At 51.7% G+C, this 17,396-nt stretch overlaps 1 protein-coding gene across 3 annotated transcripts in view; it reads left to right on the forward strand.

Moving 5' to 3' along the window:
* Window positions 1–17,396, forward strand: part of PCSK6 (proprotein convertase subtilisin/kexin type 6) — a 188,231-nt gene that overhangs the window by 100,593 nt on the left and 70,242 nt on the right. For all 3 annotated transcript variants that reach the window (XM_065901446.1, XM_065901447.1, XM_065901448.1), the window contains exons 7-9: window positions 7,390–7,562; window positions 11,572–11,784; window positions 15,104–15,204. In XM_065901446.1, the coding sequence (XP_065757518.1) occupies window positions 7,390–7,562; window positions 11,572–11,784; window positions 15,104–15,204 (487 nt within the window). The remainder of the gene's footprint in view (window positions 1–7,389; window positions 7,563–11,571; window positions 11,785–15,103; window positions 15,205–17,396) is intronic.

Here is a 17,396-nt window from a genome sequence, read left to right on the forward strand (position 1 = left end):
CTCACTTAACCTCTCTTTACTCTCTCACTCTGTTAACCTTTTTTATTTTTTTTTTAATTTCAACCCTATGTTTGATTTTCCCCTTCTCACTCCCTGTAATGCTCCTTCCCTCTTTCCCCATCTGCTTCTGGTCAGCATTGGTGGTGGGTGGGCTCAGACTTGCCTGCACCTACCAGCCTTCAGCTCATCATCATCATCATCATCTCCATCATCTCACCTGCCAGGTGAGCTCCATAGGCAGGGCCCTCCCTGCCGGTGCCTTGAGAGGCCCCTGGGTGTGAGCCCGGCCGCTGCATCACATCCTCCTGGCTTCATGGCCTCGCCCAGCACCCTGTGAGACAGGCTTTCTGGGCAGCCAGCTGTCCACCCCACCCCGGCCTGAGCAGAACTTGCTCTGTCAGGGAACCTGCAAGGCAGGCAGTGAAGCCCTCACCCCTTTAACTCTAAAGGGCATCAGTCTTTTGGGGAGTTGCTCCCCTGAACTGATGCTTAACAAGATTCAGACACTTCCCTGGGTCAGGACGGTGTCAACTGGAGCACAGCCTGTCCTGCGTCCAGCTTGGAGAAGCACCCCTGGCCCAAGGGACAGATCCCAAAGCTGCTAGGGAGCAGGGCCATGGGCGGCTGCCAGGAGCCCCTCCCGGGCCTGGCAGATGCCCTGAAACTGGAAAACTCTCTGCTCAGGCTGCATGAAGGACGTGCATCTTTTCAGTCTGTTGACTGTTTCTGGGAAGGAAAAATGAAACAGCAGCAGGCCAGTTCCTGTTGGTGTTTTTGTTCTGTTTTGACTGGGGAACTGAATCATGCCTTTCTTTTCACACACGTGAGACTATTAGGTACATAACGGCTAAATTAATCCTTGCCCATGTATTAGTTATTATGTTAATTCAGACTTACAGAATTCAGCCTCATTAGCGTTTCCATTAAGCAGTTTAGGCTTATGAGTGTTTTAAGAGGACAGTTTAAGCTACAATTTTTTTTTTTTTTGTGGTACGCGGGCCTCTCACTGCTGTGGCCTCTCCCGTTGCGGAGCACGGGCTCCAGACGCGCAGGCTCAGCGGCCATGGCTCACGGGCCCAGCCACTCTGCGGCATGTGGGATCTTCCCGGACCGGGGCACGAACCCGCGTCCCCTGCATCGGCAGGCGGACTCTCAACCACTGCGCCACCAGGGAAGCCCTAAGCTACAATTTAATCTTCAAAGGCTCCAAGTGCATTTTCCACTGCAGGAAGATTCTAAATGCCTTGCGAGGTTTGGGGGGATTTAGTGACCATGGGCAACTACAGCCCCACATTCTCATCAGAGACTCCCCGCCTGCTGGGTGTGGTACCCCGAGGCTAAGAGGAGCCTTGGGAAGGAGGAGAGGGACAAACGTGGCCACAGCTCCTGCACCGTGTCCCCCTGGTGGCCATGCCCCCGCCACGCTGCCCTGCAGCCCCCCGCCCCAAGGACAGGTGAGCCGGTTCTAGGCTGCGTGCTGGGCTTCCTGAGGTTGTCCTCACAGACACTGAGCGGGAAGCAGCTCTGCTTCTAGGGGTGTGTGAGGAAGGCTGGGGAGAGCACAGGGAGCACATCCAAGCCTACGTGACAAGCCGGTGGCCTCTGTTCTGGGTGGTGTGACTGTCTTATCACCACCGTGTTCTGGTCTCTGTCAAAGGCCAGCTCAGGGCATGTGCTCACGTCTTTGTCACAGGTGCACATCCGCTAGGGCTCCTCGTGTCCCCACTTGCAGGATGGATACTCAGGTCCCCATCATGCTCTTCTGTCCCCTGTCCCAAGCTGCCAGCTCTCACTGAATCGCCTTGTTCTCTGGCCCCTGCTCCCTGGTGGAGGGACCACGAAAGTCAGTCTGTGTTTCAAATCTCTAGAGCATTGCTGAGGTTCTTCTACTCTTTTATAGTTCTCTGAAAAATCAGCAGAACCTGATTATGAAAGAGTGACCTGTTTTAAAATAGAGATTTCATTACTATTTAGGTATGACAAGGCCCATAGATCAGGAGACAATGGCCATTGAACAGAGTTTGTTACTCACAGTTCCCAAGAGGATGGGTTATGCCTGGCGTGGAGGACACGCGGAAAAGCACCAGGGTTGGTCAGGGGGCAGAGGGAGCGAGGGGACCTGTGGGCTTCAGCCTTTATTGTGGTTTCTGCAGGAAAGAATGGGCGAGGTGGGGTGAGCAGGCTTAGGATGGGCTAGTTTGAATCATTTCAGGGCTTAGGAGCTGCCCCTGGTTGTATGGTATCTGGCCCTGGGGTGATTAGGGCAGGTGGAGAGTAACCCCAAGTGTAAAAGCCCCATAAAGGGGGGTGCTTGGGGGTGTGAGCTCTGGATTGGTTGGTTTGCATAGGAAAGATGTGCTCCTGGGGTAGTTCTGGACCATATCCAGGAACTGGCCAGCCCTGGGGCATGGGGGTGTCGGTCCCTGCAGGGTCAGCAAGGCCCCAAGATGTCAAAGCATCAGAATACAGAAGATAAGAGACCCGGTTCAAGACCTACCTAGGAGGGGCCCAGGGCTCCATGGCAGGACAGGCCCGTGAGTTCCCTGGGGCACCGCTGGCTCTAGCTGTGTTTCCACTACAGAGGGAGATTGGGAAACTAGCAGAAGGCCAGGGGAAACTTGGCTTGGCCATCAGCCGCGGGTCTCCAGGCACTTCGTGTGACAATGGCAAGTGCAGATGTGGCTCACAACCCAGCCGACCATGCCCCCCGCCCCGGGTCCTAGGAGGAGGCTGTCACGTGTGGGTGTATTTAGAGATCTGAGAGCCCTGTTTGTCTTAGGCCATAATGAGAGTTAACAGAAACCTTTTAGGTTTTTAACATTTCTAAACAACTGTTGCAACCTCACTTGGCCCAGAATGACTGTTGGTAGAACAGAATGTACTGTAGTTTTAGTGGGGGGAGGAAAAAAAAAAAACAAAAACCAATTCTCTGTGGATTTATGAAAATAAACTCAGAATTAATGAGCAAAATTTGTTGGGGAGGCCTATTTGTCACACTCAGGAAGCTAACAATCTCATTTTACTTGCCGCTATTGCTCTAGCATTGCCATTCGTTTGCTGAAGGCAAAATACATTACTTGTAAATAAACAAAAGTGGCCCCCGTGTCCTGCTCCCCTGCCTTCCTGCAAACATTAATAACCGGCTGACTTCTTGTGTGTGTGTGTGTGTGTGTTCTTCCTGTTACCTTTTTTGGGGCTTACCAACAGAAATGTATTTTCTCTTGGTTATGGAGGCTGTGAGTCCAAGATCAAGGTGTTGGAAGATCTGGTTTCTTCTGAGGCCTCTCTCTAGACCAGCACATACGGCTGCTTTTCGCTGTGTCTTCTCGTGGTTATCCCTTAGTCTGTGTTGTCCGTGTCAGAATTTCCTCTTCTTAAAAGGACACAAGTCATGTTGGATGGGTGCCCACCCGTGTGACCTCATTTCAGCTTAATTACCCCTTTAAAGACCCCGTCTCCAAAACCAGCACACTCTGATCTTCCTGTTTACTTTTTAAAAATTGTTTATTTATTTATTTTATATCGAAGTACAGTTGAGTTACATTGTTGTGTTAGTTTCAGCTGTATAGCACAGTGATTACGTTTTATATATATTTTATATATAAATATTCTTTTTCAGATTCTTTTCCCATATAGGTTATTACAGAGTATTGAGTAGAGTTCCCTGTGCTATACAGTAGGTCCTTGTTGGTTATCCATTTTATATTTAGTAGTGTGTGTATGTTAATCCGAAACTCCTAATTTATCCCCCACCCTTTTCTCCTTTGGGAAAAGACAAATATCATATGATGTCGCCTATATGCGGAATCTAAAAAAAAAATACAAATAAATTTATTTACAAAACAGGAAGAGACTCACAGACATAGAAGACAAATCCATTGCCTTTGAACATGGAACTTCTTCAGGACGTTTTCAGGGGAAATGCTGTGTCCCGGGCTGCTTCACGTGGGCGTCTGCATGTCCACGGGTTTGCCTTGCCTTATACAGGCCTGTGGTTTGCAAAGTCCCACCATAAGTTAGGAGCAGGAAAAGGGAGGAAGGACGGGTCACTATGAAAAAAAATGTGTTTTGGTTTTTTAAAAAATAAATTTATTTACTTATATTTATTTTTGGCTGTGTTGGGTCTTCGTTGCTGCATGCAGGCTTCCTCTAGTTACAGCGAGCAGGGGCTACTCTTCGTTGTGGTGTGCAGGCTTCTCATTGCGGTGGCTTCTCTTGTTGCGGAACACAGGCTCGAGGCGCCTGGGCTTCAGTAGTTGTGGCACACGGGCTCAGTAGTTGTGGCTCGTGGGCTCTAGAGCACAGGCTCAGTAGTTGTGGCGCACGGGCTGAGTTGCTCTGTGGCATGTGGGATCTTCCCGGACCAGGGCTCAAACCCGTGTCCCCTGCATTAGCAGGCGGATTCTTAACCACTGCGCCACCAGGGAAGTCCCAGTTGGTTTTTTTTAACTTCATCAAGAGTCTTGTAAAATCATTGCTTTCATCAGGTTCTCCTGGGGCCTTGAAACTATTGTTGGGTGCAGGCCAGTTTATGGAAAGTTTATTGTTTCCTGCGAGCCAGGCTGTGTGATTCTTCCCTGGGGGGCTGAGCCCTGGCAGCACTAGGAGGTGTCCACCCAAACACAAACCTTTCGGGCCCTGCAAAGCCCCGCTCTCCTCCTCCTCACACTCCTCCCACCTGGTGCCGCAGACAGGCCCTTGGAGTGGATGGCTCAGGCCTGCTCATCCTCCCCTGGGAGCCCTGAACCCAGCCCACTGCTGAGTCGTGAGCACGCTAACAACTATGAGTGGATCTGCCATCCAAATGATTTGTCCACATTATTTTTGTACCTGACAGTTTATGGGAAATGGGTCTTTATTTTTTCATTGGAGAAATGACTGTTTTCTTCAGTTTGGCGTTTCCAGAGAGCCGTTCGCATTTAAAGCTAATATTGGAACAGCAGGTTTCCACTGAAAATATTTACCTTTTCCTCGTTGGCAACTTGTCAGTGTTGGGGAAAATAGATGCTTCATTAAAATCTAAATACATTATGCTTTCTTTCTCACATGTCAGTCACTCTTCCTCCAAGTTGAGGAGCACTGTGAGAAGTGTTGGGAAAGCATTCTGGTCTTATGTTTTTACTTATTTTAGATGTCATCTGGCATCTTGTTCTTGTTCAAAAAGAGGCATCCCAACACCTATCACTGGCATGGAGAAGTCCTAGGATAGCAGGTTAAAAGTCACCCCTAGGACATCGGAATTGATTGTGGCTACAGTGTGACCGGCGGGGTCTCTTGCCCTGGAAAATCCATTGCCAAATAGAAGGGCATAAAGAAAGCAGCTGCCATTTCTCAAAAAGCACAGGGCCCCAGGGCCTTAACAAATATTTGATTCCCCCGACTACCCTGGCAGGTAAGTTTTGTGGAAAACAAGGGCTCAGACAGTTTGAGACCCTGGGCCAAGGTCACACGCAGCCGAGATGAGATTCCACCCCAGGACTGTCTGACCCCTGCTCTCTTCCCCCAGCTGTGAGCTGCTCTTTATTTTGCCTGGGGCCCCACTTCTGCCACATCACACGGCCAATGTCCTGTACTGGTTATGGCCTCTCTTTGGGGTTTGTGGCTCCAAGAGCCTCTGGGCCCAGTGTCTCTGATGCAGCCAAAGAGACGAAGGCCCTGGGCACATAGACTAGCAACTGAGAAGGATGGTACTTGGGGCTACTCTGAGTCTCCTCGTCCACCCAGAAATCTGAGAAAGGAGAAAGTGCGATGAGCTGATGCAGCAGAAGTGGCCCCACCCCACGACAGATGCCCCCAAACCCAGAAAAGATTTGGCCCTCGTTATAACCCCCTTGACCTTCAAAGGGAAATTGGCTCCCACGTCCTTGAAATTAAGAACCTCTCTTTATCAAAAGACACCATAACAAGTGAGAAGACAAGGCATCAACTGGGAGATGTTTACAACATACGTAACCAAGAAAGGGTGAATGCCCAGTACAAGCAAAGCAGCATATCATGCACACAGTTGTGTTAAAACACCCGTTTCTAAAGGCAATGGAAGGACTGGTCCAAAATTCTGAGCAGTTTCCTCCGTGAGGGGCAGGACTTGGGTTGAGGCCACAGTGGCTCAAGTTCATATTTTCCCTAGATGAATGTTCATGTGTGTCTGTTATTTTATTAGGCTTTATAACTAACATGTTTGTGCCAGGCAGTCCTTCATACATGTCAAATAGTAAATGTTTTAAAAATAAAGGTAAAAAGTAGTTATTAACAACCCCCGGAGGTAGGTTTCACTATCCCCGTTTCTACAGATGGAGTCAGACTAGCTGCTGACACACACTGGGTACTTACTGCACTCCAGGCACTTTATATGAACCGTCTTTTTTAGTGTTTATGGCACCTCTATAGATACAATCATTTTCATCATCACAGTTCATAGAAAACAGAAGCTTAGTGAGACAAGGTAGCTCTTGCAGTCACTAGCTGGTCACGACTGGTGGTCAACGCAGGGCTTCCCCCGTGACCTGCCCCATGTCCCTCTCGTGGGTGAGGGGGTGACAAGGCGTCTACCCCCACTTGTCCTGTGCTGCAGTCTCCATGTCTGAACGATGGTGGCATCCCCACGCTGTGTACTGCCAGGCACCTGAGGTTCTGAATCACTCAGGTGGTCATAGACCGGGAGGCCCAAATCACAGACAGTTACGTCCCACAGTTCTGGAGGCTATAAGTCCAAGATCAAGGTGCTGGCCCACTGGTTCCCCATGAGGCCCACGTGGTGGCTGTCCTCACACGGTGGAGGGGACAGGAAGCCAGTGAAGGGTGCTAATCCTGCCCTGGGGCCACCCTCCTGACCTCACCTAAACCTAGTTACCTCCTAAAGTCCCACCTCCAGATGCCCTCACCTCGGGGGTTAGGGCTGTAGCGTATGAATCTGGAGGGACACAAGCATTCAATCCATGGTAGGCAGGGATGAGGGGAAGGGAAATAGATGGAGAGCTGGCAGGTAAAGCGGATGGTGTTGAAATCTATCTCTGCTGGTCCCTTTTAAGGCCGTCCAGCTATAAGGAGCTGGTTCTCTGATGACCTCAGCCCCTTCCTCGGTCAGCACCCATGTGGCTGTGAGTACTTTCGTTGAGTTTTTGATGTCACCCGGGCCTAATCTCACTCTTGTTTTGCCGTGACTGTCTCTGACATTGTGTTTGAGTACACTTTCGAAGTTCTAAGAGCAGGAGTTTCCAGTAGCTTGGTGTCCCAGCTAAGCATGGGGCCCGGATGCTGTGCCCAGCTCCCCGGACAGCTGTGCAGGGACCACGGTCCACACGGGGACCAGTGGCCGTGCGGGACCAACATCCGCATGGAACCCCCCACCCACCCACCTTTCATGCGACTGTCATGGGCCTGTGCTTCCAGGCATCCGCATGCTGGACGGAGACGTGACCGACGTGGTGGAGGCCAAGTCCCTGGGCATCAGACCCAACTACATCGACATTTACAGTGCGAGCTGGGGGCCGGATGACGACGGGAAGACGGTGGACGGGCCCGGCCGACTGGCCAGACAGGCCTTCGAGTACGGCATTAAAAAGGTGTGAGTAACCCAGAGCTGCGAGGTAGCCTCAGGGATGGGGGGAATAGTGAAAATATTTAACAGCGAGAAATCAGAAGGAATAAAGCCAAAAAGAATATTAAAAAGACTCTCAGTCCGACAAACCCAAAGATGATCTTTCAAATGCTCTTTTAACTCTTCTATGCATATGGAAGGAACTGGGTTCACTCACCTTTTTTAGAAACAAATACGGGACCATCTTCATGCTGTTTCGCAGTATGTCTTATCAAACAACCAACATGTCATATAGGTAAGAAGAAATCTTGTCACATAGGTAACAATAAATAAACTTGAGGGACTTCCCTGGCGGTCCAGTGGTTAAGACTCCGTGCTTCCACTGCAGGGGGCGTGGGTTCCATCCCTGGTCGGGGAACTAGATCCCACATGCCGTGCAGTGTGGCCCCAAAATAAATAAATAAATTCGAGCAGCATACACACAAAATTAGAGTGGCACAGGGGAGAGCCCCAAAGCAGGACGGCGATGGTGCCAGGACCAGAGCGAGGGAGAAGTCATTTGGGGGCTCAGGGAAGTGGCCATCCACCAATGAGAGCAGAAGGACATCGCCTCATTACAGAGTAGCTGTTCCGGAAAGTACCAGCTGGTCACTCACCAGCCCCCTGGCTCTGAGCCTTGGAGCCTGACTGCCCCCAGCTGAGGGGTGTATGCAGGTGGGTGGTGGGGATCCTAGACTAACCACCTGGCCTGTTAACTGGGACAGTACAGGTGGAAGGGGTGTCTGGGCCTCGGCCCACCTGCTCACACGAACCCCGAGCCGTGGAGCTGTCTGCGTCCATCACGGAGAGTGTGCTCACCCAGCACCCCCGAAGCAGCAGGTCTTGGCCATGTTCCCTCCCTGCCAGCTCGCAGCCCAGTGTGTTTGGGGTGGACCCCACTGGGGGCTACACCGAGCAAACATCTGACCATGGGCCCTCCACCCACCGGCTGAGGGGGAGCAGAGGAGGCTGGCAGGCTCCTCTCAGGAGGTCCAGCCCAGTCACTCTGTGGTCATCAGTTCTGGGTCCTTGTGAGTCAGAAAAGCCTGGAGATGTCCCAGCTCTTACAAGCACGGTGGCAAGGCAGATTTATGGGCGAGGACAACTTCTTGGAGCAGACACAGAGCTGTGGTCAGCGTCCGGATGGCCCTGGGAGGCCCGGCGATGCTGGCAGGGTTAGGTCAGGAGGTCCAGGCATCCCCAAGGCAGGGTTTATACCTCTGACTTCTACAGGAAACAGGACGGGGGGCCAGGTCAAGCCCATTTTATTATCTATATTTTTTAAACATTTTTTTAAAGTTCTTACCTTATTGTAAACCATGCATGATTAAAATGTGGTTAATAAATAAAATAGTACCCGAGGATTCTAGTGAAAGCAGCCCTTATCGCCCTCTGCCCATCCCCCCGTGGTGCCCCACAGAGGAGCAATCCTGAATTCTGAGCAACACCGGCTTCATCCAGCCCTCAGGGGAGTGTGGAAGGTGCGGAGAGAACCATGTGGTTCTTGTCACAGTTTCTTGAAATACTGAAGTCACTTCTTTTTTTTTTTTTAGTCATTCTGAATAAAATATGCCACGTAGGGAGCCTTAGATCGCAGCTGTCTGAAGTTGTCACTGAAAATCCTCCTAGAGGTTTGATGATCTCAGACCGGACCACATTCTCCCATCTGTTTTTCCTCCTCGATGCCCTGTTTGTCACCTATATCCTTTTTCTCTAAAATCTGACTTCATCTTTGGTAGATGGTGTGGGTTGGTGGTAGGAGACATCAGACCCTGTACTTTGGCATAAAGATGTGTTTGATGTTGGTCCTCGTGTGGCTTGTCACCCAGAAGGGGAGAGTCAGTGTCACTGTGGCTAAAAGCACTGGCTTTGTCTAGATGCCGGGCATTTGCTAGCCCTCTGAGTCCATGGATGAGGTCTCCGCTTCCCAGGCAAGATGCTCAAATACGTTCCGATGGTGTTGAGGTGTGGTGGCTTCCTGAACAGAAGTGCAAGTTCATAGCCAGGATTGAAACGTCCCCTGGAGCCTCTGTCCTGTGGCTTCCATAGGAACAGAAGACCCGGAAAGCGAAAATGCAGTCCTCAGAGATGGCCCAGACCTGGGTATTTCCTCTGCCTCGTTCCCACGTTCCCTTTCCAGGAAACTGTTTTCAGAAGGGAAAGAGGCTTTGGACGCCTTGATGCCTGTGAGAACTCATGGGTCTAGTGGTACCTGCAAAGTGTAAGGTGAAGAGATGCAAGTCTTTGGCATTTAGGCCTCTGTTATTCAAAGTGGGGTCCCAAGCAGCAGAGCTGGCATCACCTGGGAGCCTGTCAGAAGTGCAGAATCTTGGGCTCACCTGCACCAGCTGAGCCCAAGTCTGCGATGTAGCGAGACCCCCAGGGATTCTCCTCACAAGTGTGAGAAGTGCTTTTTGAGGCCATTCTCCATGCTGCTGGAGCAGTAAGGTCGCTTGCTCTGCTTTGCAAAATGACAGCCTTTGATAAACAATTTGGAGTGAGGTGGGGAGTTGGAGGTGAAATAAAGACAGGCTCTGATGGGTTCAACACCCTTTCATTCCAATTTTCGTTGATTTGAACGAGCTTCTGATTAATCTCTTCCTACAGGTAGTTATGGGCACAGACACACGCATGTCCTTAGTCCTTTGTGCCTTTTTTTTCCAGAAGGTTGCCATTTTTGCTAACTGTAAGTAACCTTTCTGTCGAGCTGTTGGCCGTTTGGGCAGGTCTACCTTCGAGATGTGGAAAACGGAGTGGATGAGGCAGTTTTGAGCCCTGGGACTGGGCTGTCCCTGGAGCCTCAGGTTGGAACTGGTGCAGATGTGGGAGTGAAGACAAATAGGCACAAAAGGGTGGGGACCTGTGGTCTACTTGGTCCAAAAGTGGGGTGTCCTGGTGCTTCTGGAGCAGGTGGGTGCCCTCAGTCCGCGTGGACTTGAGCTCCAAGGGTGTGTCAGGCATCCTGTCAGAAGCAGGGCTTCAGTTGGGCTACGGGGAATTGTAGGATTTTGTTGAAAATTTTCTTTAAATTGGCCAGTTGTTGGGCCTGAGTGTCAGTTTCCTCCTGTATGTTTGGACAGGAGTATCCTTGGCAAGGATGCCGGAGCCACCAGCCCACGTGGAGATGGGTATTGGCACCTCTCTCTGGGGCTGGCTGTGCCCACCAACGGTCCAGCCTTTCAGACCGAACGGGTCGGTTCCGTCTTGGAACTGGTGTTCTTCTTTAGCTGGTGTTTGTGGCTGGGATGAGTGTTGGTTGGATCCCATGGGTGTGGGTTGGAGAGGCTGCAGGAGCTCCCCTGACCTGCTACTGTCTTACAGAGACTTGCTGTCACGTGTGTGTCCTTAAATGTGAAAACCTACACACAGGTGAAGCCGCTGGCCTTGGTTGCGCTAGCAGTGTGGCCGCTTCAACACTGACCCATGAGGAAGCCCTGGGGCACTCTCCTAGGATGGCCCCGGGGTGTTCTGGCCCTTGGCCCTTGTTCCTGCAAATCCTGGGCCCACCGCTTTTCAAGGAGCTCTTCTCCAGGAACGATGCTTCTGCAGCTGGGTTTTCAGGAACTTTTGCCCTCTTCCTCCGCCAGAAAAATTAATGTCATAAATTCAGCCGTCAGCTTTCATCTCAGTGTACTTGGGGGCGCTGCTTGGTCTTTCTGATCGTGGATCATTGCAGTGGAAATTACTGGTGTTGCTCTGGGACAGAGCAGCTTGTGTGAGGGCCTTGATTTTCCCGTGAAGAACAGGGAGGACTTTCTGGGCCAGCTTCTCAGTATGACGTTGTGATTCTATGGTGTCATGGCTGTTGCCGCCAACACTATGAAAATTGGAACGCCAGAGCCCATCAGCCCACAGACCACACACTGGGCGGCCTCTGTCTGGTCTGAGTGCATCTTCCTCGGCCCCCTCCCTCTTCAGGAGCGGAGGGGGACACTGGACAGGGGTGAGACCAGCTGGGGGTCCACGTGGGCTGACGCCTGTCCTCTCCCCTCCAGGGCCGGCAGGGCCTGGGCTCCATTTTCGTCTGGGCGTCGGGGAACGGCGGCCGAGAGGGGGACCACTGCTCCTGCGACGGCTACACCAATAGCATCTACACCATCTCCGTGAGCAGCACCACGGAGAACGGCTACAAGCCCTGGTACCTAGAGGAGTGTGCGTCCACCCTGGCCACCACCTACAGCAGCGGGGCCTTCTACGAGCGCAAAATCGTGAGTCCTCGGCGGAACCCCGGGGGATGAGCTCCTCGTCCCATTCTCAGGAGGATGGGCCAGTCAGGGCAGTGTGTACCTGGCCCCGGGCCCAGCCTTGCCGTCAGGGAACTAGTTGTGCCTCAAGGTAAACCCCAGGCCCTTGGCAACCTTCCTCAGACCCTGCCTTTCTAATTTTGGCACAGAATACCAATTAAAACCCTCTCTGTCTCTAGGGATCTAAAAATAGCCTTTAAGAAAGGGGTGTATTCTCAGCATGGTGTCTTTTTTTAGCTTTCTGTGTTCTGTGGTCACATTGCTTGGGATCCAACTGGCCAGTTCAGTTTCAACGTGCAAAACAGAGTGAGAAAGTCTTGCTTCTATACGGAAACAGTTTAGAAATCCGGGTGTCCTAGGTGTTCCCTTCCTCACAAAAGGACTTTTCCAGACACTTCAGGTTGAGAGTGGTTCTGTCGGTTACGCTCACTTCAATGAACATAAGTGCGGTTTATCTTTTAGAAAGTAACTTTTAGTTTAGTGATGGGTGAAGTTTGTGCTTGTTCCTTCCCTACGTGCTTTCCTACTTTGAAAAAATGTAAGAGGGGAGGGTTTCAAGTTGAAATCAATGCAGAATTCAAATGCACAGTCGTTAAGATGGTTTTTAGACCTTTAAAAAAAGGAGACCGTGGAGCTGGCCAACTGGTTTAACCTGAAAGCTCACTGGCGTCTTTTCATTTCTCCTGTTGCCTGGCCACATCTTTAGACATTACTTGCAGGCATATTTTTACATTTTTCTGCGGGAGCGTGCAGGCTTCCCGTTCCCTGATTTGCTCTGCACCAGTGGGAAGGTCAGCCGCTATCCTCCCACCGCCAGCCTGGCAGCAGCCCGGGCTGTTTCACGAAGGTATTAATTTATTTTCCTTTTCTACTGGACTGTGCACCCCTGGGATGGGGTTGAGATTCTGAATGGTGTCCTGTTCATTTAGGAATGTAGCTCATTTGAACACGGACTTGCTGGAGTCTCATTAAGCAGAACCTGACAGAGGCCTTGGCTAGAGGGGGCAGGGAGGTGCTGTGTGCCGGGGACTCTGTGCTGGGTGGATGCCATTCCCCATCCCTGGGAGCAGGGCTTGCAGCTTTATTTGCTTAATTAATCACACGGCATCTGCAAGCGTGTACGTGTGCATGCGTGGGCACATGCCTTAGCTACAAAATGCCTTAATTTCTTTTTCTTTTTAAAAAAAAACATTCTCTGAGCCCTAATGTATGGTAAGAAGAAGGGTGTCGCTGGGCAGAGGGTGAAAGAGAAAATCATGCTCCATTGCAGATGCTGTCCGGGTGCTTGTCCCTGGGAGTATGGGTGGCAAGTGGTTTTGGTTTTGGTTTTGGTTTTTTCCCCCAACTCAACAAGGCCGGGTGTTTGCTCTGAGTCCCTTAGTCCCTTAGAGACCCTGCCAGGGGGTGAGCCCCTTCCCTGGATGGTGGGCAGCTCGCGTCTGCACGTTCAGGCAGGTGTCCATGGAAATTGGAGCTCGGGCCCCTCGTCCTCTTCCGTTGCTACAATCCAGCGAGTGCCGACCTGCGAGGGATTGCCCGGTGCTGAGACAGGGCTTGTGATCAAATAAGTTGCGCCTAAAGCGGCATCTCTCCCTCATTCATTCACTCAGTGAACACAGCCAAGTACCAAGCAGGATGTAGAGTTTCAGGAAGGGGCTTCCCACCTTGGTTCAGCCGTCCCCTCCCTGTGGGGAGGCCCCTCTGCTCATGCCCCTTTCTCTGAGGCTGGAGAGCCAGCCACGGGCCTTACCTGCTCTTGGCAGCTTGGTGTCCTGCCCACACAATCTCACTTTCCCTCACTGGCCACCTTTGACTGAGTACGAGTATGTGCCAGGTGCCAGCTGTGCTTTCGCAGAAGCCCCGTGGCATTAAGCCCCTTTGCAGATGAAGATCCTGGGGTCAGAGAGGTTGCATCCTCAACCCTGCTCCCTTGCCCTCCCCAATGTCAAGGTCCTGCTGAACTAGGTGGGGGGAGGAGGCTGGTCTCCACCAGCATCCCTGTCAAATCTTCCTCTGTGTGTGTGACACGGGCTGGATCCCTCTCACTGGTGACGGTCAGCCCAGCTGAATCATGAGGAAGGAAAATGCTGTGTTTGGAAGAGGATCTGGACTGTTACCACGGGGGAAATTTGTTCTCGAGGGTTTTGCAGATGGGTTGCTGGAGGCTTACAGTTGGTGGGTATATTAGTCTCCTATTGCTGTCATAACAAATTGTCCCAAACTTCGCAGCTGGAAACAGCACAGCCGTGTCATCTCACAGCTCTGTGGGCCAGAAGTGCTGCAGCCTCCACTGGGTCTCACGAGGCTGATGTCCAGGTGTTGGCCGGGCTGCGTTCCTTTCCAGAGGCTGGAGGGAGAATCCATTCATTGTTCATCCAGGGTGTTCACAGAACTTAGTTCCTGGTGGTTATAAGACTGAGCTCCTGTTTCCGTGTGGGCTGGCTGCCGAGGGCTGTTCCCAGCTTCTGCGGGCCACCCATGTTCCTGGCTTTTGTCCCCCCAGCACCCTCTTCAAAGCCAGCAGGGAGGGTCAGGTCCCTCCTAAGCCTCATCTCTCTGACAGACTTTTAAGGGCCCTGTAATTACGTCCCCGATTTAAGTTCAGCTGGTTAGTAGCCCTAGTTCCACCTGCAAAATGCATGGGAGTCACACTAAGGCCAGTGTCCCGTCCAGCACAACAGGCGTCTCCCAGCTGTACCCACGCGTGCTTCTCCGTTTCAGTTCAAAGGGAAGGTGCAGTCAGGCTGGACTGTGGTGAGGCCCAGAATCAGTGTCCACCCCGATCACCGAGGGGCACAGGTGTAGCTCCTGCTGCAGACAGCACTGGGTGCTCTGGGACACTGTCAGCTACCTGGGAGGACGTCCTGGTGGAGAGAGTGCTCTGTGACCTTCTCTGACCAATGGCCGATCTCTGGCTCACGGCAGAGATGCTCTCTGGGCCAGACGACACCAGCACGTGTTTCCCTGCTCTGAAGTCTGGAGTGACTTGGGGGTTGTTGATGGGGGCCCTGGCAGGGGGTCTTGCCGTGGAGGCCCCTCTGTTTCATTCTGTCTCTCTGTTGAGTCTCGGGCTGCATCTGCAGTGGTGGGGGGCTGTGGCCTTGACCCCCTGTTCCTACCCCGCCATCACCGTGTTGCTGCAGGGGGTGCCAGACACGCAGAAACCTCCGTTGCCGAGGTGTGTCTGCATAGCACCTCTTCCATCCCTGGGGCCAAGGTCACGCCTGCCCAGGGGCAGTGTCCTGAGCAGCCTCTGACCCGGCTGCTTGCTGCCCCCGCCCAGGTGACCACGGATCTGCGCCAGCGCTGCACCGATGGCCACACCGGGACCTCTGTTTCAGCCCCCATGGTGGCCGGCATCATCGCCTTGGCGCTGGAAGCAAAGTAAGTTCCCACCTACCTTCCCTCCTTTTCCTTTTTTTAAAAAAGTTTTTATTGTGGTAAAATACACATAACGTAAAATTTATGTTTTACACACCATTTTAAGGGTGACGCTCGTTAAGCACATTCACTGTTAGTGACCGTTGCCGCCAGCCATCTGCCCAGATGGAAGCCCTGTACCCATCAGATAGCTTCCTGTGTGGTCTGCTGGGGCTTAAACAACAGAAACGTACGATCTCACAGTTCTGGAGGCTAGAGGTCTAAGATCGCGGTGTCGGCAAGGCTGTTTCCCTCTGAGGCCTCTCTCCTTGACGTGTCAGTGGTCACCTTCTCCCCGTGTCCTCACGTGGCCTCTGTGTGTGTGTGTTTAGATCCTTCTATAAGGACACCAGTCATGTTGGATCAGGGCCCACCCTAATGACCCCATTTCACCTTAATTACAGATGCCCATCTCCAAATGCAGTCACGCCTGAGGTCCTGGGGATCAGGGCCTCAACGTGTGATTTTGGGGAAGGGACGCACAATGCAGCCCATAACACTCCCCATTTCCCCCTCACCCAGCTCCTGCCAACCACCGTTCTAGTTTCTGTCTTTATGAACCTGACTCCTCTCGGACTTCAAATCTGTGGGATCACACAGTGTCTGTCCTTCTGTGTCTGGCTCACTTCACTCAGAATAGTGTCCTCCAGGTTCACGTCAGGATTTCTCCTTAACGGGCATGAGTGGCTTCTTCCCTTCTCTCCCGTTTTCAAGCTCACAGTCTCCTGCCCTTCATAGGAGCACAGGGAGCCGGCGGGGGGGGGGGGGCGGGGGGGGCGTGCCCCAAGCCTGCACCGCACCCCCAGACCACACTTTAGGCTGATACAGCTGTCCTTTGTCAACTTTAGTTCATAAGCTGACAATACGGTGGTGATGATTTATCTGCTTTAAGCTGAATAAAAACCCTAGAGTTGTCAATGGGTGGATGGTTCAGAAAAAGAGAGCCTACGACACATACAGTCATGGGATCAAAAACAGATTTTAGTTTAAATATCAAAACTGGCTCAGAACAACCCAGCCCTTTGAAGGAGTCATTTGCCACAGGTGAGATTTTAAATGATTCAGCAGTTATATTTGGGTTGCTGCAATCCTTCTCATTATGTATGTTTGCTCGTTGATTTGCATCAGGCGAAAGAGCGTAAAACTCAAATGCTACCCATTTCACAAAGAAAGAGCTAAATATCTTTGATTTTCAGGCCAAAATGATAGCTTCTGTGTCCTGAGGCTCATTTAAAAAATGCTAAATAGTTGCTTGGGTGGGAAGTCGCTTTCACATACTTGGTGATTGGTTGTTTTATATTTTCTTTCCTTCCTTATTGGAAACATGGAAGGAGTTTTGTTAGTTGAAACTAAATAGAAAACAAACCCCGCTTTGAGCCGGATTGTCCCATTAAACTTGGCCTGTGGACTCATGAATTCCCCGATCACTGCCTCATCATTTTAGCTCATCCTCAGAATTTCACAGGTGGTAGGTCAAACACACGTCATTGGAAACAGCGTCCACTTAGAGCATGTAAACACATAGGGTTGGTCCAGGAAGGAACTTGGTGTAACCAGGGGCACTGCCGGCCTCAGCTGAGGGGCTTTGGAGGCCGGGGTAGTATCTGGACAGCTGCTCACGTGTGCAGCAATCTTGCTGTGGAAGGAGGCCGGGCAAAGCCAGGTCACCTGAGGGGAGAAGCTCTCGGGGGTGCAGGAGGCCTGCGGGCAGCATGTGACAAGGATGAAGGAAGAGCCTTATGTGTGAGAACCGCCCCCAAGGCCTAGCAATCCCTTCTTCATTTAAAAAAACATTTTAAACACCATATACAACTATATATGTGATTTCATTACTATCATCAAAAATGAAATGGAGTTTCTCCTAGTAAGATGGTTTCTCACATCCTCCCTTTCTAAACCCTTTCTGTGTCAGCTCTGAAACCCAGGCTTCCTGGCATCTGTGCTGAGCTCCCGGGGGGCTGGCTTTCTCCATCCTGAGTGGACCCTGCGGATGTGAGAGGTGACGAGCCCGGCCAAGCAGGGGAAAGGGCAGCAGGCACATCTGCCGTCTGGAATCCAAAGCCTGTGCGTGCACCTCTCCACCAGAGGGCAAGGCCGTGGGCCACTCGGGGCCTCAGATCCTCCTCTAACAGTGAGGCTGGCTGTGGTCCTCAGGA

The sequence above is a fragment of the Phocoena phocoena genome, chromosome 2 (assembly GCF_963924675.1).
Source record: "Phocoena phocoena chromosome 2, mPhoPho1.1, whole genome shotgun sequence".
Lineage (NCBI taxonomy): Eukaryota > Metazoa > Chordata > Mammalia > Artiodactyla > Phocoenidae > Phocoena > Phocoena phocoena.